This window comes from Indicator indicator, chromosome 20 (genome assembly GCF_027791375.1).
Source record: "Indicator indicator isolate 239-I01 chromosome 20, UM_Iind_1.1, whole genome shotgun sequence".
NCBI classification, from domain to species: Eukaryota; Metazoa; Chordata; class Aves; order Piciformes; family Indicatoridae; genus Indicator; species Indicator indicator.
Genome location: NC_072029.1, coordinates 19,631,487 through 19,657,063, shown reverse-complemented (window position 1 = coordinate 19,657,063; position 25,577 = coordinate 19,631,487). Strand labels below are relative to the sequence as shown.

Sequence of the window (25,577 nt, the reverse complement as noted above, 5' to 3'; positions counted from 1 at the left end):
AGAGTCATCAAGGGTTTTGTGAAAGGGAAAGCTAGCACCAGGAGCTCTCCTATTGAACTGTTTTCCTGATGTCATGTCTGTATTGCACAGTGGTGGAGAACATGCTGCTCCAATCTGTATTTCCATGGCTGGGTGAGCTCTGTAACCATTGCTTTGCACTTGAGAAAAAACCCTAAGCATGAAGTCATGGACTGTAATGTAATGTGAATCTATTAATCTTAGATTATTTTCCCCAATAGCTTTCTTTAGGTTGATTAATTCTCTGTGGGTTAACATCTGACAGAGTTTGGAGACTGAATGTTGCAAGAAAAGGCTTCTCACCAGGTATTTGGCCTGAATCCCACCCTCTTTATTTGCAAGACTTCCACTGACTTCAGGGGAGTGGAATATCATTCTACTGCCTACTGTGTCTGAGTGTTCAATCCAGGATTTCAGTTTCAAACAATCTATTTGGAAATATCTTGGTTTGTAATAAGAAAGCCATAAAATGTTGTCATAATCCACAATTAAACCTTACCTCTAAATGGTCATAACTGCAATTTTCATGGTGTTCTAGGCTTAGTGTGCCAAAAGCAAATGTGATAAGGAGGCCAGGACTGGTTGATATGGTCCAGAGACAGTCTCTGTTTACAGGATAATTACCAGGGTATCCTGGAGAGCTTATCGAGCCATAAGTTCCTGTCAGCTCACCACCACACTCTAGCAGACAAGAAACATGAAAGAACAAGTCACATGCAGACTACCTGTCAGGTCAGAAGATGGATTCTCCTGCAGGTGTCAGAGCTAGGTACCACTTATGGGATCCAGAAGGAACTCAAAAACAAAGAGCAAGCTAAGCAGACCAATAAGTTCCTTCTTGTTACAATTAATCCTGCAGTTCAATGACAAAAGCAGACCTTCAGCTATGTCCTGATTTGCACAGCCAAAGACTCTTTCTCAGTGGTGATGGAAGTACATGTAGGAGAATGATCAAGAGCCCTGTGTTTTGGATTGGATTTGCAAAATCAGTCTGAGTTTGTGTTCTGTGTAAACAGTCTCCATGCATGTGACTGTTTTCATTTACATGAAGAAGAAAAGGTTTCTTACAGGAAAGACTATTTCATGTGCCTGTAAGGGAAAAGCCCATCCCTCTCATCCTAACAGCTAGGAGTGGTAAGGGTAAGCTGCTTTAGTCACTTCTCTACCTCCCTCCCTCTTCGCTTTTTTTGGTTGGTTGGCTGGTTGGGGTTTTTTTTTCCCCAAAAAAATCCATCTGTTTTCACTTCCCAGTATCCACATTCATCAATTAGCAATTATCTAATATTGTCAATCAAAAGAAAAAAAACCACCAAAATTCATATCAAAAGCCTTTCAATAAATATTTCTGGAAATAAAGAAATAATTTCTCCCTGAATTTTCTACACTTTTTATACTCTGTGGTTCTTCCAAGACCTGAATTTTCCATACTTTTTATACTCTATGGCCCTTTCAAGACCCAATCTAGTGCCTCACTTTGTTTCTAGACAATACCAAGAACACTGAAGTGAGTTTGACATCTCACAAGATGATAGCTTCAGAAGGGATACCATCCAGAGGGACCTGGACAGGCTGCAGAACTGAAACCATGACAACCTCATGAGGTTCAACAAGACCAAGTGCAAGGTCCTGCAGCTGGGTCAGGGCAATCCCAGGCACTGATATAGGCTGGGGAGGGACTGACTTGAGAGCAGCCCTGAGGAAAAGGCCTTGGGGGTGCTGGTGGTGGAGAAGCTCAACAGGAGCCAGCAGTGAGCACTTGCAGCCCAGAGAGCCAAGCAGAGCCTGGGCTGCAGCAAGAGAAGTGTGGCCAGCAGGGCCAGGGAGGGGATTCTCCCCCTCTGCTCCACTCTGCTGAGACCACACCTGGAGCTCTGTGTCCAGTTCTGGAGCTTCTGTTACAGGAAGGCTCTGGAGGTGCTGGAAGGTGTCCAGAGAAGGGCCACGAGGATGATCAGAGGGCTGGAGCTGCTCCGCTCTGGAGACAGACTGAGAGAGTTGGGGTTGTGCAATCTGGAGAGGAGAAGGCTCCCAGGAGACCTCATTGTGGCCTTCCAGGATCTGAAAGGGGCTACAAGAAAGCTGGGGAGGGACTTTTTAGGGTGTCAGGGAATGATAGGATAGGGGAGCAAAACTATGTGTGGGTAGATTCAGATTAGATGTTAGGAAGAAGTTCTTCCCCATGAGGGTAATGAGAGCCTGGAAGAGGTTGCCCAGGGAGGTGGCAGAAGCCTCATTCGTGGAGGTTTTTAAGGGCAGGCTGGATGTGGCTGTGAGCAACCTGCTGTAGTGTGAGGTGTCCCTGCCCATGGCAAGGGGGTTGGAACTGGATGATCCTTGAGGTCCCTTCCAACCCTGACAATTCTATGATTCTATGATTCTAAGTGCACTGCCAGGCCTCCTGGAAGAATCACACAAGTGGCATTCCCAAGACTGCAGGAAGAGATGTATAGCAAATGATATCAAAAAGCTCACAGGTAACTGAAATGCCAATAATCTCTCATGTTTGGAAAGCACAGTTCAACCTCTTTATCCTCTTGTAAATTGCTACTGGCAAAAAGGGGCAGCTTGCCTGCTCAAAGTACCAGATACTCCTGTGAGAAAAGAGAACTAAGCAGAACAACATCTCCAGGAACATGCTCGTTGGGGCATTCCTCACCAGCATCACCAACCAGCAGAAGCTTATTCATGCAAAGGCCTAAATTAAATGTTCTAAAATGACTGCTATGTCTAGATTGCAGCCTCCCTCTGTGCCAAAATGCTATGCTACCACTCCCAATGGTTCCTAATCCAGGGAAATGCTTTTGTTCCATAGACAGGAAGATGCTGAACTACACCAAACTTACCAGGCTCCTGAGATTCCCACTGAACAGTAAACGCTCCAGCTGAAATGGTCTGGCTTGAGTAGAACCAAAAGTACAGGGAGTTGTGGGAGCTGAAAAGCTCTGCAGGAGCTGAGGAACCACAGTACTTTCCCAGCATATGCATGGAGGCTGAAGGCCCATCGTGGACTTGCAGGAAGCCAGAGTTACAGTCACTGCTTGTCTCCAGTTGGAAGAGTGGGAAAATAACACGCAGGATCTAGCAGGAAGCAGTAAAATAAGAAATTCCTTTGTTTCCGTCTGCTGAGACACTGCTCATGCAGTAACCCTACAGAAAGCAGATGGTTTTATTCATGCAGCTGTGAGAATCTCTTTGGAACCATTACACCATTTCCTGAAAGGGTCCAGGACAGAAGAAGATAATACAGAATCTTAAGGGTCAAAAGAAAAGAGAAAAGGTAGATAGGAAAGAATCTGGAGAGGAAAGAACCCTGTTTCTGAAAACTAGTAACTGAGATATTTGCCTGTGTCTGTTATATCCAGGAAGCATACCTACGGAAGTATTTCAAGCTATGTGAGAGGCCTGAAATAGAGCATAAAATACTTTGTCCCAGGCTTTCCATGGCAGTTTTCTCATGAGATACTGAACATTTGTCATCCTTGCTGTAGTTTAAGGGCTTGTCATGGGAGTGAAATATCTATTTTTTGCACATGTAAAATCAGCATCTCATGGCCCACTCCAGCTAGTTAGTGACACACACAGCTTTATCTGTGTTCAGTTTCCTCACTGATGGGCTTTGGTTTAGCTCTGCTGAAGACAGAAGTGGATCTCAGACTTAGAGCTGAGGATATGTCAGATGCATTTATAGAATGTGACTAAACCCCTGGCAAGCACTTTATAGAGCTATGATTTAATTTCATGAAATGCCAAAACCAGACTAAATGTTCCAGTCCCAAGTAAGAATTCCCATGCTGAAGTGTAAAGTGACGTATTTTACAGTTACTTCTCACACAAGTGGAATTGTTAGTTGAAGATTCTGAGAAACATACCTTTGATTGAAACATTTTTAAATTAATCCTTTTTTAAAAAATATGATTATTATGCAAACCCGCTGACAAGATCAGTTCAGCATTCCACAGTTCTGGCACTCAGAAACCAGAAACAGGCAATTGTTCTGGAGTCAATTAACACATGAACCACATCTGAAGCCCATCAGGGCAGAGCTTTTCTCATGCAGCTCTTCACAGAGCACATCCTAAAGCAATGTAAAACAGGTCCCTTGTCTAGCGGGTGGGAGGTGAACAAATTCTAACCTCCAGCTGCACAGGAAAAACCTTGAAAACATAACCCAGGCAAATCCTTTGGGTAAGGAGGCTCAAGGGTTATAAGGACAGGTTGAGGGAGCTGGGGGTGTGCAGCCTGGAGAAGAGAAGATTCCAGGGACACCTAATAATGACTTTCCAGTACCTGAAGGGGGTACAAGAAGGCTGCAGAGGGACTGTTTGCAAAGGCCTGCAGGGACAGGACCAGGGGCAATGGCTTCAAACTAGAGCAGAGCAGATTTAGATTGGATTTGAGGAACAAGGGAGATGGTTGGAGCTCCATCCCTGAAGATCTTCAAGGTGAGGCTGGAGAGGGCTCTGGGCAACCTGATCTAGTTGAGGATGTCCTTGCTGAGTGCAGAGGGGGTTGGACTGGATGACCCTTGGAGGTTTCTTCCAACCCAGACCACTCTATGATCTGTGATCTGAAATTTACTCTTTTTGAAAAACTGTTTATTCTGATTGGATTGGATCCTGATATTGCAATATGCAGCATGAAGATGTCACATTTGCTCTGATGAGTTGAGGGGTCCTGCAGAGTGAGGGTTTCTGTTACCTGAACTCTCTCTTACCTTGGTGGGATCAGTCTGAATAACCCAAGCACAGCTGACCCCACTGTTGTACTGCTGGCTGTTTCGGTTGTTAGGGTAACTGAATGTCCCCCTGGGGCCTGAGAGATATCCTCCACAAACTGCAGAGAGAAAATGAAACTGATTCATTGGTGCTGCCACTCCCTGTGCAGACTTCAACAAACCTGACTTCCTTCCCTAGCTTTGGCTTCCTAAACATCTAAACCAAGAGTGAGATACTTCTATAAAGGACTTTTGGGGAGTTCCTCTAATGTGGGCTGACATCACAGAAAATGAGCAAGATTATTCCCTGAGAGAAAAGTAGTTCCTGAAAAAAAAAGCAAAGCTTTTCAGCTGGAATATGTGGGTACTGCCAGAAGCTGTTGGTTCTGTCTCAGGAAAATGTCTATGAATTGACTTGTTTCCAGAAAGCATCTTTAAAATGTTTACCCAGAATTACATTTTATTTGGAAGTTTGCATTATATAAAATTGTCTTTCTCAGATGTTTTCTTGACCCATTTTTTTCTCTTTAGTTGTATTTCTGGGCTTGAAAATACCTCTCATGGCATATTGTGGTCTCTTCTGAGCCATTCGATGAACAGCACATGAAACAAAAGTTGATACATTAGAATTTCTCACTGGATAAAAATGAGGTTTCTCTCCCTTCTAGTATGAATGGTTAAAACCCAAGGGGTTTTCCCCAGGTGCTCAATAATAAAATACTACTGGTTAGCTACGTAAGGAAAATAGGAAAGAGCCTGAAGCAGCCCTAAAACATAGCAGATTTCCCAGGGACTCAGTGAAAGGTTTACATTCTGTATTCGATGAGTACGAGGCATCTGAGAGACAGCTGCCACAGGGACACTTGCTGCAATGATATCCTTTGTTAATTAAAATTGATGGGGAAATATCCCAAACAAGCAGAAAGCTTGATATGGAGAAAAAAAGTTAAAGGCAGGACCTTGCAGCGTCCCCTGTTTTTATGGATAATATTTCTTTTGTTATAGCTCTGTTTGAAAACTTTTCCTGGCTTTTCATCTTGACCCCTCAGCTTCACAACAAAGGAAATAATTTCCACACTCTTCAGGGGGGACATCAGGAACAATTTTGCCATGGAACTGGCTGCCCAGGGAGGTGGTGGAGCTACCATCCCTGGAGGTGGTTACAAGCTGCATGGATGTGGTGCTGAGGGACATGGTTTTGTGGCAGTGGCTTAGTAGCAGTGATGGGATTGTGAGCTCTGGGCAAGTTGGACTTGAGGATCTCAAAGGTCTCTTCCTAACTCACCAGTTCTATGATTCTATGAAAAGAGGACCATTAATAGATATATAGTCTCCTCTAAATCTGTTCTCATTATATCAGATCCTTTTTTTCCAGCTAGATTACCAAACCATGTTCTCAGGAACAAAGGCCTGATTTTAGGATGTCTGGCCTCCAGTCAGGGCCTGCAGATCAACCTCACTGTTATGCTCCTATGCTAAACAAAGCGGCAGTAAGCTAAACTCATGGAAAACTCTGACTTCAAGATGACTTCTGTAGCCCACTGAGAAGGCTGCTTTTCTCCATCATAACTTGGTTCTCATTCACATCTTAATCATATACACCAAGCATCTACTTGCTGTTTCTCTTGGGGAGAAGGTCCTGGCCATACCTTGCTGGGCAGTCTGGCACTGTGGTCCTGTCCAGGCGCTGGTGCACTCACAGGAGTAGCTGTTGACCCCATCAGTGCAGGTGCCTCCGTTCTGGCACGGGTTGCTGACACACTCATCGATGTTCTCAGTACAGTTAGAGCCTGTCCACCCCGCCTGGCACAGGCAGAAATACCCAGAGATCACTGCCTAGGGATGCAAGCACAGAGAGCAAGCTTCATGAGCATGGGTCACCCCAGGAGTCAAAGCAGCTGGCAGAGACTGACATTACATTCATTTTATGTGGAGATAGCAGAGTCAGGAAACAGCCTCTGGGATGTAAAGGCCTTGATGGTCACTGGTGAATACCGGAACAAACCTAAACCTAGTCAGATTACCTAGCTCCTTGCTTTTTCTATTCAGTTATTTCTTTGTAGGGCTCTTTCAAATGACTCTCTAAAAGTCATTTTGAGAGTCACAGCCACTCAGAAAGCTGTTTGTTTGGCATTGATCATCCCAGAAACAAATCCATTATGTTCTCTAATCCTTATAAACAGCAAGTCAAGAGAACAGAAGTTCAGAAATCCTTCCTCTTGTCTGCTTCCTGGGAAGTCTGCACTGCAGTCGTGGGAGCTGTTAACTACCATCCTGACGGATGTCAAATGCCAACAATTTCATTACGTTCTCTGCATCTTTCCTTACTCTGTATGTCTCTTTTCCATGTCTTTTGTGCCAGCCTTTACTACTTCTTACAAGAGAGTCTTTCCACATCTCCACCATTCTGATTTCCCATGTCCTCTTTGTTTACAGAGACGATTTTCACAGGCAAGGCAGGCTGTACATGCTGCCCAACTTTGATGATACACAATATGCTGTACTGTTACCTTCTGCATTCTCCATCCATATCCTCTGTGTCCTGAACAGAGATTTTCAGTAGGATGGAAGAGGATTTTGATGTGTATTTAGGGCTCTGGATGCTGCTTTAGAAGGTGAAATGGTGTTTTCTGATCTGCATTTCCTGATGTTTCATCACTGTCATTATGCTGGCCAAATACAGCTCTGGTCTCACCCTATTTTATGAGATGCTTCTGCAGTCCCATTCCTGCAGTATCTGACTGCATTATTCTCTTTATGGAGCAGTGTGCAGCCACGATTGCCTGCAGTATGTCAGGATACATTTTGGGGAAGATGTCATACCTTTTATTAGACTGACTAAAAGAGTTTCTAAGTAGTCAGAATGCAAAGCTCAGGGGAGACCTCATTGCTCTCTAAAACTACCTGAAAGGAGGTTGTAGCCAGGTGGGGGTTGGTCTCTTCTCCCAGCAAGCAGTGACAGAACAAGAGGACACAGTCTCAAGCTGTGCCAGGGGAAGTTTAGGCTCAAGGTGAGGAGAAAGTTCTTCACAGAAAGAGTAATTTGCCATTGGGATGTGCTGCCCAGGGAGGTGGTGGAGTCACTGTCTCTGGAAGTATTTAAAAAAAAGCCTGGATGTGGCACTTGGAGCCATGGTTTAGTTGTCAGGAGGTGTTAGGTAACAGGTTGGACTTGATGATCTCTGAGGTCTTTTCCAACCTGGCTGATTCTGTGACAGACAGACAAGATAAATAGGTAGGTAGGTATCCTGGGTATCCATGGGAGATTTTCCTTTGTGGAGTAAGTTACGTGCAGGTTTTGGGTCATCTCTCTGAACAGTCAAATGGTTTAATAGTTTAATCAGTTGTGCAACAGTGTTTTCCCAACTGACACTGAAACCTGGAATGTGATTGTGTTGGAAGGAGAGCAGATTCAGTTGTAATAAATCAGTGGCTCTATAGACCTCTGCTTTGTGTGCTCCCTTCATGACAGAGCCTTAAGATCCCTGAATCCAGCTGTTAACATAACACTACCAAGTCCATATCACACATCCCTTTTCCTCGCTGCCACCCAGGATCATCAGGAGGAGGAGGATATCCACAGACCAATGTGGACAAGTGGGATCAGATTCTAATGGAAGGATAAATATGTCATTTGTGAACATTTCCGCAAACTCATCACCATAAATACACTCCAACCAGAATCAGCACTATCCCCAGGGCTGCAGCACAGACTTTGCTGAGCACACCACACCTCACAGGCTTTGCAGGATCCATGTGGAGAAACTAAATTGTTGTTGTGCATGGAAATGAATTCATTCACCAATCAGTAAAGGTACAACCCCCTTGGCTATCAGCAGGAGTACAACCAGTGCCCATGGAGTACCATAGCCACATGGACAGCCTGAGACTTCAGAAGGGCTCTCACAAGATCAGTCTGGAAACACATAACTATCTGGCCTGGACAGCAGCAGTGGAAGGCCAGCAGAAGTACTGGGTTTGATATCATGAGTAATTCATCCATGATCCAAGGTGGCAGGTTACCTCCCTCTTCCCCTCATCAGTTCTCCTCCACCAGCACCAGCATTCCAGTGTTCATCTGGGATACCAGCTACAACCTCTCAGGTTATTCATGCCAAGTTGGCTGCCCCTACCTACTTTCAAGACCCAGAAATGGCTTGTGTGCCCCCAAACTCAATTTGTTTCCCCAGGCTGACCTCCCACTTTCCCCTGGCCTTGCCCCCTAGAGGGCTGCACTCAGCTGCCAGTGTCACCAGTCTGCCTGTTGTTACCTGCTGCAGAGCAGCCAGCACTTACCAAGCACTGTCCATTGGCACAGGGGTTTTGCAGCTGGCAGATGTCACTGAGAGGAGAGCAGCCCTGTGGCCCGTAGCCGCTCCCAGTGTGCCCAGATGGGCAGGAGCAGAACGGCACTGGCCCTTGGGAGATGAGGCAAAGCAGACAGTGAGCCAAACACCAATGACAGCAAAGGGCCTCTACGTGGTCCTAACTTGTCTGACCTGCGGGCACTCTCCCTGGCAGTGTCCAGCCTGCCCATGGAAAGGTGCCAAGTGTTTCTTTGCTATGGCTATCTGAGGGTCCCTGCCCATCTTTGTGAGGGTGTATTTAAAGAGCATTTATGGAAAGGAGAGGAATAGTGAAAACAGCTGAAACTGGAAAATGGCATCAAAGAGAAATGGTGACGATCTCCACATTTTTATGGTGAGATCTGCTCTCTGGTGAAGTCTCAAGCTGTTTCTGGCAGTGTTTGTGGGAAAACCTGCTGGCTCTAGCTAACTTGCCCATGAACTCCTTCGAGTGAGGCAAACCTGGCTGTGCAGAAGGGGCAGCAATCGAAACATGCTGCTGCAAAATGGATTCAGCCAAACCAAACCCTCCTGGTGTTACTTACAGTCCTCAAGAGAGCATCCTACCTGGAGCTGAGGTACAATTAGCCAGGGGATGGCACCCTCCATTATTTATTGAGCAGATATCAACCTGGGTGCACGTCTGTCCATCTCCCTCATAACCTGTTCAAAGGTAAATGTCAGTTAGGCTGCGAGTAATTATGTTCTGAGAGCAGACAGCAAAACAGTAATCTGGTGAGAAAAGCACCCATCAATGGTGTAAGATCATCACTTTCTGCAACTAAAAATACAAGGCTGAGATAGCTGCTGAAGTAAACCCCAGCACACTTACTGTGGCTCCTACTTTGCAGGGATGGATTCTGGTTGCCATTAAACGCTACCATGAGTTTATATAAAAGGTGTGCTGGTGCTAGCCATGTGCAGTGAGGTCAGGGAGCCCATTGAAGCTCAGCTCTCTCAGCCACCATGCTCTGCCCTCCCTAAGCATCCACACCCAGCCAGTCCCAACCACCTCCAGCCTTCCCACTCCAGAGCCACCCTTGGCTCTCAAGCACAACATCCAGCACCTCTTGGGAGGCTCAGCAGGACCAGAGCACTGCAGCATAACTGCACAGCCAGAGCTGCGGGCTGCTGCACCACACCAAAACCCATTTGAGGCCATGCTTCCAGCACTCAACAACTGAAAGCCTTCACTACCTGCACTCTGTTGCCATTGAAGCAGCAGCTGAAGACCAGTCTGAAACACTTTTTCCTGCATGCATTTCACAGAGTGTCTTAAACCATAAACCACGAACCATGAAGGTGTGGAGTCACAACATGCACTGCTTGACCTGTGCATGGACACTGCCTTCTGAGAGAGCATGCAGAGCCTGACAAGTATTGAGGCTCTTTTTAAGCCAAACAATACAGCTGATTTATGGCACAGAGGGTACTCTCTCAATTAATACAGATGATGAAGTTATTAGTGTAATTACACAGACCTTGTTTCCTGTTAATCACAGAATCATAGAATTGTTAGGGTTGGAAGGGACCTCAAGGATCATTCAGTTCCAACCCCCTTGCCATGGGCAGGGACACCTCACACTGCATCAGGTTGCTCAGAGACACATCCATCCTAGCTGCAAAAACCTCCAGGGATGAGACTTCCACCACCTCCCTGGGCAACCTCTTCCAGTGTCTCACCACCCTCATGGGGAAGAACTTCTTCCTAACATCCAATCTGAATCTACCCACACATAGTTTTGCTCCATTCCCCGCACCAGCCCTATCATTACCTGACACCCTAAAAAGTTCCTCCCCAGCTTTCTTGTAGGTCCCTTCAGATACTGGAAGGCTTCAATAAGAGAGAACCTTCTCCTCTCCAGACTGCACAACCCCAACTCTCTCAATCTGTCTCCAGAGCAGAGCAGCTCCAGCCCTCTGCTCATCCTCATGGCCCTTCTCTGGATACCTTCCAGCATCTCCAGGTCTTTCTTGTAATGACCATACAAAGGAAGTACTTTACAAAACCATGGCTCTGACACAGAAAGGGCTTCTTGGTACAACAGGAGCATTCTAGAGCATCTTTAGAGACAACATTTACTAAATGTTCTTTGACAGCTGAAGCAGGTGACTCTACTTGGGCTATTCTATACTGCACCTACTGCTTCTTCTACCACAGAACACAGACACACAGAATACATCCAGTTGGAAAACACTTCCAAGCTCATCCAGACCAACCCTCCACCCAGCACTGAAGGCTCAACACTAAATTGTGTTCCTAAGCACCAGCTCCACACACTGCTGAAACACCTCCAGGGATGGTGACTCCAGCAGACCATTCCAATGGCTGACAACCCTTCCAGGGAAGAAATACTTCCTAACACCCAGGCTGACCCACCCTAGTGCATCTTGGAACCATTTCGTCTGCTCCTGTGGCTTGGCAGCAAGGAGCAGAGGCTGCCCCCTGCTCACTGCAACCTCCCTTTAGGGAGCTGTAGAGAGCAATGAGGTCTCCCTCAGCCTCCCCTTCTCCAACCTGAACAGTAGCTTACAACCCTAACCCTAACCCAGCTCCCTCAACCCCTCCTCTAGCCCAGGTGCTCCAGGCCCTTCCCCAGCCTGGTTGCTCAGATGTGTTGAATCTTCACCTTTTAAGCATTTTCATGTTTTTATTAACAAGAAAATGCATTTTACCTGGTGGGCAGAGCCCACAGTGGAAGGATCCCATTGTGTTGATGCACTGAACCAGGGGTGAGCAGCCTCCATTGTTACTGCTACATTCATCAATGTCTTGGCAGCTGTGGCCATTTCCTTGCCAGCCTGGGAAGAAGCACAGGAAAGACATTAAGCTAGGAAAAGCCTGGCATTTTCATCTTCTTCTCTGAGTAGACCTTTTCATAGCACAGAAACACACAGATCTCACCTCATTAACACAAGAGAGCTGGTCTGCAGCACAGGCTGCAAACACAACAGGGTGCAGATGTGCCTGCAGGAATGTTTCATCTGAGCTGTGTTCTGGGTATTCCAGAATTAAGCACGCTTTAACCTGAAGAGGAGGCAGTTCTAGCATACTGCACACATGCACAATTTGCAGCAAAGCTTTACCACAGCTCTGGTTCAATAGTTCACATATTCCTGCTTGCCTACCCAGCTCAGGAAGGGGAATCACAGGTTCTGTGGCTTGAGGGCAGGGAGCCTAAGGATATGAAAGTACCTAAGACCTATTACACGATGGCCATGGAGGACGTGGGAGTACATCAAACCTGTTCAGATGCTCAGTGCAGGGTGGGATAAACCATGAGTTAGACTGCACTGCCTGCCTTACACAGATAACCTGTGGCCATTTATTCTCTAGTGCAGAACAAAGCATTTCACAAATCTGGATCCTCTGTGCTTATGACATACCTGCTGCCACCCCCTCCCACTTGAGAGCATGGAAGGAGCTGATACCTGTGGGGCAGGAACCACAAGAGTAGGAGCCTGGTGTGTTGTGGCACTCCACGAGTGGGTTCTGTGAACACGGAGGGTTAGGGAGGCTGCACTCATCAATATCAGCACTGCAGGCAGGGCTGTCAGAAGGGGACATCCAGCCAGGGTCACAGACACAGTGGTACTTGGGCTGCCACAGAAAACATCACATACTGAAGACAGAAGAGTCAAGAAAAAGGGCAGGAGGAATTCAGCTTATCAAGAGTCTTCCAAGCCCTAGCAAGAGCATTCCATGAGTTGCACATTCTGGTCTGCAAATTACTTCAGTAGCTTTCTCCATCTGTTTCTACCTCTGAATCTACCTCTTTAGATTATGGAAACAACCACAGGCTTCTTCATTGTATTCATAAATGAAATCTGTCCTTCACCCCAAAACTGCCAGAGAAAATGAAGAGCAGTTATGAGCTGAACATAAACATAGTTAAAAGTCATCAACTTGCCCTGTAAGCAGGGCAAACATATCAATGGGAGCAACCTGAAATCAGCTTGGCTGGCTTTGGAGCACACTGCTCAGTAATCTGTGCAGTGTGCAGCACTGACATGGAATTGCAAGGATGCTTTTTCTCTCCAGTAAACTTTATTAATGGCCAAATTTCAGCATTTATCTGGCTTTGGTGCAGGTAAAGCTCGTGGGAGATTTACTGTTGGCTGTCACAGGAGCAGACACTGTTAAGCCAGCAGTGAACCCTTTTGAAAAGCTTTCTCCATAAAAAACAAACAAACAAACAGAATCACAGAATTAAACAGGTTGTTTCCAACCTGTTTAAGATCATCAAGTCCAACCTACTACCTAACATCACCTAATCATCTAAGCCATGACACTAAGTGCAACATTCAGTCTTTTTTTAAGCACCTCCAGGAACAGTGACTCCACCACCTCCCTGGGCAGCCCAACAGAAAAAAAAAACACAGGCAGAGAACAAGAACAAGTGATGAGTTGCGAAAACTTCTACAAACTGAGCACAGAAAGTGTTTTTCAGCATAGCACCAAGAATGTGTGGTGTGCCTGGAACGGTGCAGGGGAGTACAGCAGGCTGAGGAGCACAGGCTTGGCAGGGCAGTTGTGAAGGGCTGCTATGAGCAGAAACAACCAAAGTTGGCGTGCTCCATACGTCCCTTTGTACTGAAAGCCCTGCACTCAGATTCTCCCCCAGAAAGAAGGAGCTGCCTGCTCCAGCAGCCTGTTCTGGTCTATGCTAGCACCCATCCTGTGCAGAGGCTTGGAGAGCCTGGGCCTGGAGTCAGAGATCAAGTCCAGCTGACAGTGAGCAGCACTAAAGATGAGTAGCAGCCACCCAGCCACCACCCAGCCCTGGCAGCTCCCAGGCCACTGACAACAATGATCCACAGCTGTGCCTTCTTCCAGAGATTCATGGAATGGTTTGGGTTGGAAGGAGCCTTGAAGATCATCCAGTTCCAACCCCCTGCTATGGGCAGGGAGACCTCCAACTAAACCAGGTTGCTCAAGGCCTCATTCAAGACAAACAAGATGAATGATGCTTGTAACCATGTAAGTAATAAAGTACTTCAGCAACTCAGAACTCCCCAAATGATGGGCAGTAAGAATATTACCCTTCAAGTAAGACTTTGACTTATAAGAAGTGTATTTCCAAGCTCCCCGTGGATGTAGTAGTAAATCTAACACTGTGCCAAAGTCCTTTAACAAGACACAAGGCTTTGTCAGTCCCCTCTGCTCTCCTTGGGACAGCAGAGAGCTCAGGTTGTGTTGTGCAGAAGCATTTCCTGCTGGCTGGCAGCAGAGTGTGTGCCACAGTTCCGTGGTGCTCAGCAGCATTCGCTGCTCCTTGGTGCTGTGCTGTATGATGAGACTCAGACACTGCTCCTCACCTGGTTGTGCTGCTCCCTGTCTCCATCTATGCAGATGCCATGCTCACAGGCTGCCACATGCCCTGCGTGGCAGTCATCAAACTTGGAGGCACAGTGGGGCCCATAGGTCTCTGGAGTGCAGGAGCAGCTAATGGGGGAAGCAGACAGCAAAATCAGTGTTGTCTGTGTAGAGCTGATAAAATCACACACTGCCAGAGCAAGAGATCCCTCCCCACTTGTGTGCAGAGTGCCTTCTGACACCTGTCCGTTCAGCTCTGCTGACAGGCTCATTAACAGCCCCACACAGAAGCAAGGCTCCTCCTCAGCAGAGCCTCAGGAACCCTGTGGGACTTGTGCATATCCATGACTGGCTGCCCCTGTGGAAGAATCCATAGCTTTCTGCTTTACACACAAGTGTAAACCCAGAAAAAAGAGAAACATCTGACGTGAGACTTGAACAGAGTCTGGAACCCCCCACCTGGGCCAGAGAGCACCCAAGCCTTGCCTTTCAGTTGATGACCCTCACAGGGTGTCAGATACCCAAGCCCTGCCTCTGGTGACACACAGAAATGCCCTGCCTGGCCCAGCTCAGGGAGCAGGTACCTCCAAACCAACACAGCAGTCCAGCTGCCATGTGCCTCTGGGGGTTATAGGGTGGGAAGAGCAAAGCAGAGGGCTGAAGGCTGGCATTGTGCAGAGAGGATCTGGCCTGCAGGCTGCCAGCTGCATTGTGCTGTTATTTACAGGGCACATCTTGATAACAGCACCCTGCAGGCTTGGTGGAACTGAAATGGGGAACTTCTAAGCTATTGGGTAATCCTTCTCTTTTCTCTGACCCTTTATTGCCACGTGGGCCAAGCCTGAGACTCTGAAATACCACTCAGAGGGACCTCACCCTACAGAAAGCCTCCTGCCACTTCCCTGGCTTTTCACTCACACAGAGACACTCATCTGGATGCAGGCTGTCTGCTGTGATGTCTGCTGGTACCTGCTGCTCACAGGAACAGGTCTATCCCCCTGTGAAATATTTTTCAGGTGGCAAATGAAAATTACTCTAAAAGCATTACCTGCATGTTCTGAATCTGATCACAGAACCACAGAACATCAGGGGCTGGAAGGCTCCTCTAGAGATCATCCAGTCCGATCCCCCTGCCAGAACAGCATCACCCAGGGCAGGTCAGACAGGAACACATCCAGGTGGGTTTGGAAAGTCTCCAGAGAAGGAGACTCCACAACCTCTCTGGACAGCCTGCTCCAGGCCTCCAGCACCCTCACAGTGACAAAGTTTTCCCTTTTGTTCCCATGGAACCTCCTCTGCTCCAGGTCCCTCTCTGTGCTGCTCTCCAACAGATCAATCCCCAGCCTCTACTGCTCCATGAGGTTGTTCTTTCCCAGATTCAGGACTCTACCCTTGCCCTTGTTGGATTTCATTCCATTTCTTCCCAACCATTTCTCCAGCCTGTTCAGGTCCGGCTGGATACCAGCACAGCCTAAGGGGTGTCACCACTGCTCCCAATTTGGTGTCACCAGCAAACTTGCTGGCAGTGTCTCTGTACCCTCAGCCTGGTCATTGATGAATATATTGAATAGTCCTGGTCCCAGTACTGATCCCTGAGGGTCTCCACTAGACACAGTCCTCAAGCTAGACTCTATTCCATAGAGCACAGCTCCGACTTCTGTCCTTCATCCAGTTCCCATCCACCTCACTCCCTGATCATCCAGCCCACACTTGCTCAGTTCAGCTGCGAAGATGCTGCAGCAAATGGTGCCAAATGCTCTCCTGAGATCAAGATAAACCACGTCCAATGACCCTTGGAGCAGTTTATTGCTGCTGTCCCTGTCACATGCTCAGTGGAGCAGGAGTCTGATAAGCCAAGTACCTAATCACTGTACCCACGGCGAGCAACCTGGGTGAACCTGGGCTTGAGAACCCCACAGCTGCTTTCTGCAGCACTGCCAGCCAGCGTGGTCACTACTGTGAGAGAGGGCAGGCACACCAACACCTTCTGACCACTGCAACAGCTCCAGCTGGGCAAGCACAGAGGCAGCAGGAGAGGGAACCTGATCACCTCTGTCTGTTCAAAGTACAGCTAATGGCCTCATGCTCAGCTCCGAAGGACACAGCAGGGCAATGTGACTGGCTCCAAAGGAGGGGGACAATGACACTGTCTTCTGCCTAGCCTGGCAAAGATTAATCTGCTACACTTCTGCGGTTGCTCAGAGAACCGCTTCAAGGAGTAGGTCATAGTGCAAGGAGCTTCAGCCAAGTTGTGATACCCTGCTGCTTGGCACTGCTCTGGTTCTCTCCTGCCTCTGACAGCATGTTGTGATGAGCCCTGCTTTGGTGCTGGCAGAAGTCTGATAGGCCTGGGGACTCTTACAAAGCCTTTCACCCAAGGGACTCAAGGTCCCATTACAGTTCTGATTCCATAAGGCACAGCCTGGCTACCTGCTCTTTTCCCTCATGCTTTAGTGCTTTCCTGAATTACAGCTTGAAGCAGGCAGGTAAAGACCCTGAACAGGGAGGAAAGCCTGCACAGTGCTCTGTGGCGCAAAGCTAATCCAACACTGCCCTTCACCTGGTGTCACCTCTTGACACAGTCCCTGCTAGAAGATGCAATTGCTCCAGGGCAGGATTCAAGTAGGCACTGCCTGGGAATGGAGTTGGCATCGGGGGGAAGCACATGGAAGTGAGATGGGAGGCTGTGAAGAGAGGACAATGGGTTTGGGGAAAGCACTGAATCATCCTGAGGACATTATGCAAAAGCAGCAATATTAACATTTCACAGGATCACAGAACATTTTGGGTTGGAAGGGACCTCAGAGATCAGCCAGTCCAACCCCCTGTCAGAGCAGGATCACCCAGGGCAGGTCACACAGGAACACATCCAGATGGGTTTGGAAAGTTTCCAGAGAAGGAGACTCCACAACCTCTCTGGGCAGCCTGCTCCAGGGCTCCAGCACCCTCACAGGGACAAAGTTTTCCTTTCTGTTTCTGTGGCACCTCCTCTGCTCCAGCTTGCCCCCAGTGCCCCTTGGCCTGTCCTTGGACATCCCTGAGCAGAGCCTGGCTCTGTCCTGACACTCATCCTTCATATTTGGATGATTTAAGAAGAGGTCTCCATTGCAGTTAGCACTGATTCAGCAAGCACCAAGGAGGGAAAAAATGACATTGGGGAAGAAACTTAGAGGAATTCCAACTGTCCTCACACAATGACAGCACTTGCAGGAAAGGCAGAGGGCTTGTCCTCTCAAACTGCAATTCAGGCACACAGCTGTGTAACGTCTCTGAAGACAGTCAGACACAACAAGCAAAGGAAGCCTGCTTTGGGTACCAGGTCCCTGGCAAATGTCTGTGTTGGGGTCAGCTGCAGGCAAGCTAGAAACAGCCTTCAAAATCAAAGCAAAGCTGACAGGAAGCATCACCTACCCATGACCCCTGCAGGGGAAGGGTTGAGGCTGAAGTGTGAGGAGCACAGCAGAAGAATTCCCCCAGGAGCTGACAAAGCACTACATGGCAGTCTTAGGCCAAGAAAGTACTTGTGGGGGCTAAGATGCTCCTGCTGAAGCAGGAGACCAAATGCTTTGCAGAAGGCCATGGCATGCTCCACAGCCTGCTGGATCCCTGGCACAGTCCTGGCTTGCCCTGGGGTCTGAAGGTGTTTATTCACCAGACTATGTGGCACTGTGGAGCAGCAGACACAGGTTCAGCCTGGCAGAGCCTGTAACCAAGAGGAACAGGGAAGTGCCAGGGCAGGACATGCTCCAGAGATCTCATGTCCACAGGGTGCACGCAGGCACCCTCCTGGCCCTGCAGCTGCAGGGGACACTGCCTGTCCTGCCTGCCTGGCAGCACCATGCAGTGCCTGCTCTGCTGCAGCCCCGGCTCTGCCTGCACTGCTGCAGGGGTGAGGGCATTGCTCCCAGTCTCACACTGTGCTGGGAACACCAGCAGGCAAAGGTGCCCATACACTCGGGAGGGTTCCAGCAGCTCAGGGTCTTGCTGGGCCAGTGCTGTTCACCTCCTTCATCACCCTGCTGCTTTCAGTCTCAAGGGGTAGGGGATACTGGAGGGAGGATAAGGTGGCTGTGCCAGTGGGCACACTGGGCAGTGCTGGTTTGGGAGCAGCGTGCCACAGCTCACTGCTGTGGCCCAGGGTGCAGCATGTTGCCCTTAAAGCACCCACAATGGAGGGCTGGGTCCCTGCAGCCAGCCCCCAGCTGGCAGCCTCCTTCCTCAGCATGGCTCCCACTGCTCTTCTCCTGCCAAAGCAGGAATGGCTTCAGAGGGCCTTCTGTGCCTGCAGTGGGCTCCATGAACAGTGTGTGGAGGATCTGATGTTGTCTCAGACTAAAAGGGACCGTAACTGATGGATACTGGAGAGGCTCACTCCCAGGAGGTGTGCTGCAGGGAACGGCAGCAGCAGGGTGCTTCACACAGCATCCTGGGGGCTGGGTTTGAAACGTTACCTGTATCTGCCTGGGGTGTTCACACAAGTGGCTCCATTCTGGCAGCCCAAGGCTGTTCCAGCATAAATCTGGCATTCATTAACGTCCTCTGAGCACAGGAGGCCCTGACATGAAATGGAACACCAGCTTATTTTCCAAATAACTGAGACATGAAGCAGAGCACACAGCCAGTGGTTAATGCAGCTTCCAAAGACACACAAACAATGGGCTGCTATCAGTACTGCTTCCCTTATCAACCAGAATAACAAAGCTCTCTCCTTCAGCTGTGTTTCAGTGACCCTGAATATCAGACAGGGAGTACAATACTTCAGACATTTGTAGAAGGCACATGGACAGCACTGTGCTATCACTCTCCTCACTTCCCACCTTGCTAGCAGAAGACTCATAGAAGCTGATTTCAAACCATTTCTGTGTTACACAGGCTGAAAGCACAGCCATTTGGACCCAGGTCTGGCCTGGACAACTTTTAAATTGGCCTTTGAGAAGAAGACAAAACGTTTCCATCTCTAGTGCATGTCACAGCACTATTAAAGCCTTTGCCAGAAAAGTCTTTGGGTTAGAAAACCTCAGAATGCTTACACTTCACTTTGTTTCATCTGTTTGGGTTTGAATAGACATCCTTCCCTTCCTCCACTCTCTCTCCACCCTTGCATGAGGCCAGCAGCCAGTTCACTGTTCAGCAAAATCCAGAGACTGCTGTGGGGACTGCTGTGGGAGCTGCCAGGCACCACTGGCTGCATGGCCATCACCCACCTGCAGCAGTGCCTGGCCTGGCCCAGTGCTTTGGACTTCAGTTTCTCCTTGGTATGTTGCTGTTGGGAAGCAGAGGTGCTGCCCGTCAACCAGACACCAATGAGGTCCTGCAGCTCTGCTGCTCAGCATGGCTCACTGTCCTGAGCACTCTGAACTGGCTACCTTTCAGCAGTGCGGCAGGAAGCTGCAGGAAGTGTGTGCTTACAGCTCAGATGCCTGCCCCATGCTGAAGGAGGATGCAGACTCACCTGCCAGTTGCTGGGACAGAGGCAGAAGAAACCATCCAGCAAGTTCACACAGGTGCCTGAGTTCCTACAGGGGCTGCTGCTGCAGGCTTTCCCCTGGACCACCTGAAAACCAGGCAGAGAGCAGAAAATGAGGTTCCTGCGTGTCTGCTGTTCAGCTGTTTTCAAGAGGAGTTTTTATTTATTTATTTATTTATTTATTTATTGGGTTCTTCCCATCCCCCTTCCCCACACCCCACTCCCCATCCCCTTTTTTTTTTTTTTTTCTTTACCCAAGCAAGGTAAAGGTTCTGAGCTGCATCACTCAGTCCTGGCCCTGTCCAAAGCAGTGCCTGTATGGCTGGCCTCAGACAGGATGGCTGCAGGCACTGGGACCAGAACAGCCCTGTGAGGAGCACTGACAGAGGCTGTTCCTCAGCAGCAGGCTGTGAGGTCGCCTTGATTCCAAGGATGATGTGTCTGACAACTGCTTTCACTGGCAGCTGCAGCTGTGGCTTGTCAAAAGCTCAGGGGAGAAGCAGGTTGGAAAGCAGCCATTTCCAGCACAGGATAAAATCCAGCTTGAACCCTCCAGACAGATCAGTGCAGGGAGAGTTTACTTCCCCCTGGTACCTCATTGTTGTTGAGGCTACAGCTGCTTTTCCTTTCGGGAGCACACTCCTGCACAGGTCATGGCTTTAGGGAAGCATTTTGTACCCCCCCAAAATTCTTGGTACTTTTTTAACTCCTGCTACCAAAAAAAGGTTTTCCTGAGTAGTGCATGAGAGGAAAGAAATCACTTAGCTATTTAATCACTTAACCTCACTTTACTTACCTGGGGCTTGGGGGTTATTTTTTGATCTCTAATTTGCTCCCCACTTACTCACCTGATCTAAGCTTTGAAGTTTGTTATCAAGACTGGTGACCTGCAAGAGAAATGGAAATGATATGGTGCTGGGTATGAGTGACCCCAGAGCTACCAGCTGGATGCTGGAAGGCTAATGCTTTCTTCTGAGCAAAGGTAAGACTACAATGTGACTCCAGGTGACAATCAGGTTCACAGCTGGCCCCAGTTCATTGGGATTTTGGTGTTTTAAGCTGCTCAGAAAGTGACAGCTTAAATATGTCCCAGTTTGGCTCCAAGAAGCAAGGCTCAGTCTTGTGAAGATGTATTCAGGTGCTCCCCACTGAGCATCTGAATGTTCAAAGGCTGGAGGTCTGGGACAGTGCACCAAGAGCCAGGACAAGGTTCACCACATCTCAGTAGGATCTAAGCAGACAGGAAGCTGAAGGGGAATCAAGGAACATGATGGGTTTGTGTCAGCCATTTTCCTAACAGGGGATCTCCTGGGCCAGGAAGTATTTTCCTATAAGGACCTCGTGGCAACACCACAACAACAGAGACTTCAGTTGAGTTAGACAAAGCTTCCAAAAGGTTCTGCTGGAGAAAAATCTTCAGTAGCAGGCAAGAGACAAAGGTACTGCACAGGCCTCTTTTCCCAGTTCACCTACGGAATGGGCTGTCTGTGTAACAACTGCAAGAATAGTCGTGGCCCATTTCCTGGGTTCAGTGGGATTGCACTCCCATGGATGTCAGAGGATACAGTCCCTAGAGATTTGACAGTGAACAAAATCAGCATTCTGTCAACTGGATATTGTGAGATTGACAGGAGGACTCCCATTGCCTCCAGGGTTACTGCACACCTCAGTGTTAAACACACACCATGAGCTGGGGTGAGAGATGGACTCTGCCCCAGTTCCGTGGGCTCCAGAAACACTGACATGAACCAGGTACCAATATTCATCTGAGGAACAGAAAACTGGGAATAGAGAGCAGCAGGAGGGTATGGCTCACCTTGGAGAGCAGCAGAGCAAGCTGCTGGGACACATTCTGAGAGACACCGCTGGCTTTTTGAAGTTCTTGGATCTCTGCACCATTCTCTCTCACCTGAATTTAAAGAGCAGAGGTGATGGGAACTGAGCCTGGCTGTGTCAGAAGTTTACAAATGCAGACAAGCTTTGCCTTTTCAACAGCTTAGGAAAGCTTTGTCCTTGCCTGACTTTCTATTATGAAGTGCAGTGAGATGTAGAGAGCTGTCACACACAACTGCGACCTCTCATTCCATTGTGCACTGATCACTTGATTACAAGTCTGTGATAGTTTACTTTCATGTTAGAGTGCTGACAGAGGTAGTATGAAATAACCATACAAAACACATCAAATATTAGCCAAGCCAAATCCTGAAGACAATTACAATATTAATGTGCAATGCTGAGAATGAAAACATTATAAAGAAAAGTAACTCCATCACCTGACTAAAAATTTCTGCAAGGTCTTCTTCATTAATTTTGATTTTCCCCAGTGGTCCTGTTCTGAATTCAATGTTTTTGCTGGAGCCAGTGTGGAACACTAAGTTACCCTGCTCTGAGGACAGACGAGGCCTGTTGTGTGATGGGAAAACCAAACAGATCATTTAGTGATTTGTATCTGCCAAGGAGTATGCAAAAAAGAGCTGCAGTGAAGCCCTCCTGCTCCCCTCACCGCCACTTGGAAGCCACCACATGAAGAAATGCATTTGCAAGCCATGGTACTCACTGCTCAGAGATGCTTCTCCTCTGCCTCTTCTCTCCATCTTGGTTTGAGTCACAGCTCAATCCAGTAAGAAACACCAATGCAGCTAAAAGCCCAGGAGCAGGAGCAACCCAAAGCATTGCTCTCCTGCAGCTGTCCTGTGTGTCCTGTGAAGCCTGCAGTGCTGAGATGTGCTGCTGTGAGCCCAGCTGCCCTTTGCTCTCACTCAGCTCTGCATTCACAAGGTGCCCGTTCTGCTGTCTTGTCTTGCAAGAGTGAACTTTATCTCATCACGGATTGTTTAGGTTGGAAGGCACTGTGAAGATCACAGTTACAACCCCCTGCCATGGGCAGGGACACCTCCCACCAGCCCAGGTTGCTCAAGGCCTCAGCCAGCCTGGCTTTGAACACTTTCAGGGAAGGGGCACCAGGACCTCCCTGAGCAACCTGTTCCAGTGTCTCCCTGCCCTAACCAGAAAGAATTTATTCCTAACATCTAAATCTCCCCTCTTTCACTTCAAAACTGCTACTCCTCATCCTATCACCACACTCCCTGATTAAAAAGTTCCTCTCTATCTTTCCTGCACTCCTTTTAAACAGTGGAAGGCTGCTCTAAGGTCTGCCCAGAGCCTTCTCTTCTCAGGGCTGAATAGCCTCAGCTCTCTCATGGGGGAGGTGCTCCAGCCCCTGATCACCTCAGGTCTCTTAGCTAAAGATTGACAGCATACAAATCCTCTAGACACTGAATGCCTTTCCCTCTTTTTGTCTTTTAGTTTCAGGGTCTTTGAAAGGTCATTGGTTGAAATCTGCTGCATTTCATCATCAAGGTCTTTAGCCTTCACCCACCTGAGCAGCACCACTGTACCCTGCACACCTTGTGAGCTGCAGCTGGCTGCTGTGGGAAGGAATCGTTGCCCCCACAACCTGCACCACAGGGCTGAGGGAAATATTCTTTGGCAGCACTGAAGGACCCACAAAACCCAAACTCCACACAGAAAACCTGCAATGGCTGGCAAGGAATATTTGTATTGAAAGAGAAGCTTCCAGACAGTGACTTCTTGGGCAGCTGACACAAATCAGTGAGCAGCACCAAAGAGGATCCCCTGGATCACAACAGCAAAACACAACTTAACCAAATATGGTTGCTCTGACTCAAGAATTTCAGTCCCCAGATGCTGGGGAGATGGTCACACACCAAGGGCATTGCTTTTGTGCAGCATGTGCAGGCTGTCTCCGCTGCACACACCCAGACTCCACAGTTCAGGGCCAGCAATACAAAATGCAGAAGACCAAGGGCAAATTCAATGGAAGCTCAACATTAGCTTAAAAAGGCAAATAAATATGTTCTGGGAGCCACAGTTAAACCTTGGTCCTTCCAGCAGTACCTTGCAGCCTTCTCAAATGAAGTGTCTTGTTGGTACTTGTCTCTGAGACTGGCTGGAAGCCATGTGGCTGCTGGAAGCCATGACAGAGTCCATGTCCCACCTCCCCTTTACTGTAGTCAGAGTTTCCATATTCCCCTTGCTCAAGATCTTCCTGTCTTTTCCTCTCCATGCTTAGAGGAGCTTTGTGCATCTTTTCCTTCCTCAGGCTAGGAGCTACCAGAACCTGCAGGTCTACCACTTCCTCAGTTCCTCACATTTTCAAACTTTGCTGAGAATAAGAATTAGCAACAGCTGTAGCTGCTCTTGCTCCAGGGTGACAGTAGCCATCTCTAAGCCTCAGACCTCCCTGGAGGCCACACAACTCCTGCACTCCCTATCCCTGCCCAGCCTTCCTTCCTGCCTCAGTTTGCACTTATCACCTATGGATGACTCACAAAGCTGTAGGACACGACCTTGGGCTTGGAGATTGAAGGAACTCTGCAGCTTTCATGACAGAAGTATTACGAGGTCAAAGCACCCTGGATTCGATGTACCAAACAACAGGAATGTCATCTCAGCAGGGACAGAGGTGGACTGTGACAACAAGTGTGAAGCCAGGAGAGCTGCTGCGTGTGGTGGTGTCACAGATAGCGACCTGATACTTACCATAAGAACTCTAATGACTGAGATCCATCACTACCTTCTTTCTTTGCACAGAAACCAGATTGTCATTGCATGTCATTATCTGAGGGTTAGGAGACTGATCTCAGAACAGCCTGAGCCTGCTGACCACCTTCCTTGTGACCACACAGCCTTAGGTGCTGGTAACCCCACAGCTGCTGCTGCCTGGAGGCCTGGAAGGGCAGAGGTGGAGCTCCTGCTGAACCCACGGGGCACAGCCCATCCAATATGCCTGCTGGTGCAGCAGCAGCAGCTCAGCTCTCTGGATATTCAGCCATGGCCTCCAGCAGACTGTGGCTGCCAGGACAGGGGAACAGCAGGAGCAACAATCATGTGTGGTCCTTGGCCACCACAGAGGGTCCTGTTCACATGGAAGCGCTGAATTGCATGCTTGGTGCTGGGGAACTCTTACTGCTCCATTCAGTCCCAGGTTCCCACACTTCACACCCTCTGAGCATCTGTCCTCCCTCCTGTCCTGCTCTGTTCTCTGCTCACAAATCTGGGAGCACAGACAAAGGATCAATGTCTCTGTCCAGCTGACAGGACACCTGCCTCTGGGTATCCTGGAACTGTCCATTAAACCAGTGCTCACTAACATCCTTCATGTCAGCTCTGAGCTCTCTCTGAAGGTTTTTGCTCTTTCTGGTTTGTTTTTTTGTTTGTTTAACAGTTTTCTGAGTTTTTATAACTGTCAGTTGGGTCTCTGTGAAAAATCTATGGGCCAGCCAAAGCTGCACTGCTCTGTAGGCTGCTCAGATGTAGGCATGCTTTAGGGACCTTCTCACCTAAAGGCCATCATGTGCTGTCAGCTCTCAGTCTGGACTTTGGCTATGACCCACAAAATCCTTCCCTTATTAACTTGTTTTGTACTGCTGAGCATGCAGTGCCCCTCTCAGATGCCTCTCCACCTTTGATTCAAGCTTCCCTTTCCTACTGATGAACTCCTCCAATACACCAGATAACCAACAAGCATAGAGGATGAGGAGAAAGCTGCTAATGTGAGGAGGAAGAAGTAATTTTTCACCCTGTCTTTGTGCAGGCTTCACAGCTGGGAAATGGTAGAGCTGAAGAGCAGATGACTTTGGTGACAGGATGGGGAGTGAGCTCTCTGTATCTATCTAAACCTTGCACATGAGA

The 25,577-nt window shown here is 48.3% G+C and overlaps 1 protein-coding gene across 1 annotated transcript in view; it reads right to left on the bottom strand.

Annotated features, from left to right (window-relative positions):
* CUBN (cubilin) overlaps positions 1 to 22,535 on the bottom strand; it is a 162,792-nt gene extending 140,257 nt beyond the window's left edge. The window contains exons 1-15 of the mRNA XM_054390004.1: positions 22,420 to 22,535; positions 22,136 to 22,265; positions 21,679 to 21,771; positions 20,711 to 20,749; positions 19,848 to 19,949; positions 18,847 to 18,950; positions 14,398 to 14,524; positions 12,511 to 12,679; positions 11,755 to 11,880; positions 9,646 to 9,741; positions 9,029 to 9,150; positions 6,382 to 6,568; positions 4,733 to 4,851; positions 2,862 to 3,096; positions 518 to 699 (exon numbers count right to left, since the gene is read on the bottom strand). Of these exons, the coding sequence (XP_054245979.1) occupies positions 518 to 699; positions 2,862 to 3,096; positions 4,733 to 4,851; positions 6,382 to 6,568; positions 9,029 to 9,150; positions 9,646 to 9,741; positions 11,755 to 11,880; positions 12,511 to 12,679; positions 14,398 to 14,524; positions 18,847 to 18,950; positions 19,848 to 19,949; positions 20,711 to 20,749; positions 21,679 to 21,771; positions 22,136 to 22,265; positions 22,420 to 22,535 (1,947 nt within the window). The remainder of the gene's footprint in view (positions 1 to 517; positions 700 to 2,861; positions 3,097 to 4,732; positions 4,852 to 6,381; positions 6,569 to 9,028; positions 9,151 to 9,645; positions 9,742 to 11,754; positions 11,881 to 12,510; positions 12,680 to 14,397; positions 14,525 to 18,846; positions 18,951 to 19,847; positions 19,950 to 20,710; positions 20,750 to 21,678; positions 21,772 to 22,135; positions 22,266 to 22,419) is intronic.
* Positions 22,536 to 25,577: the final 3,042 nt, after the last annotated feature.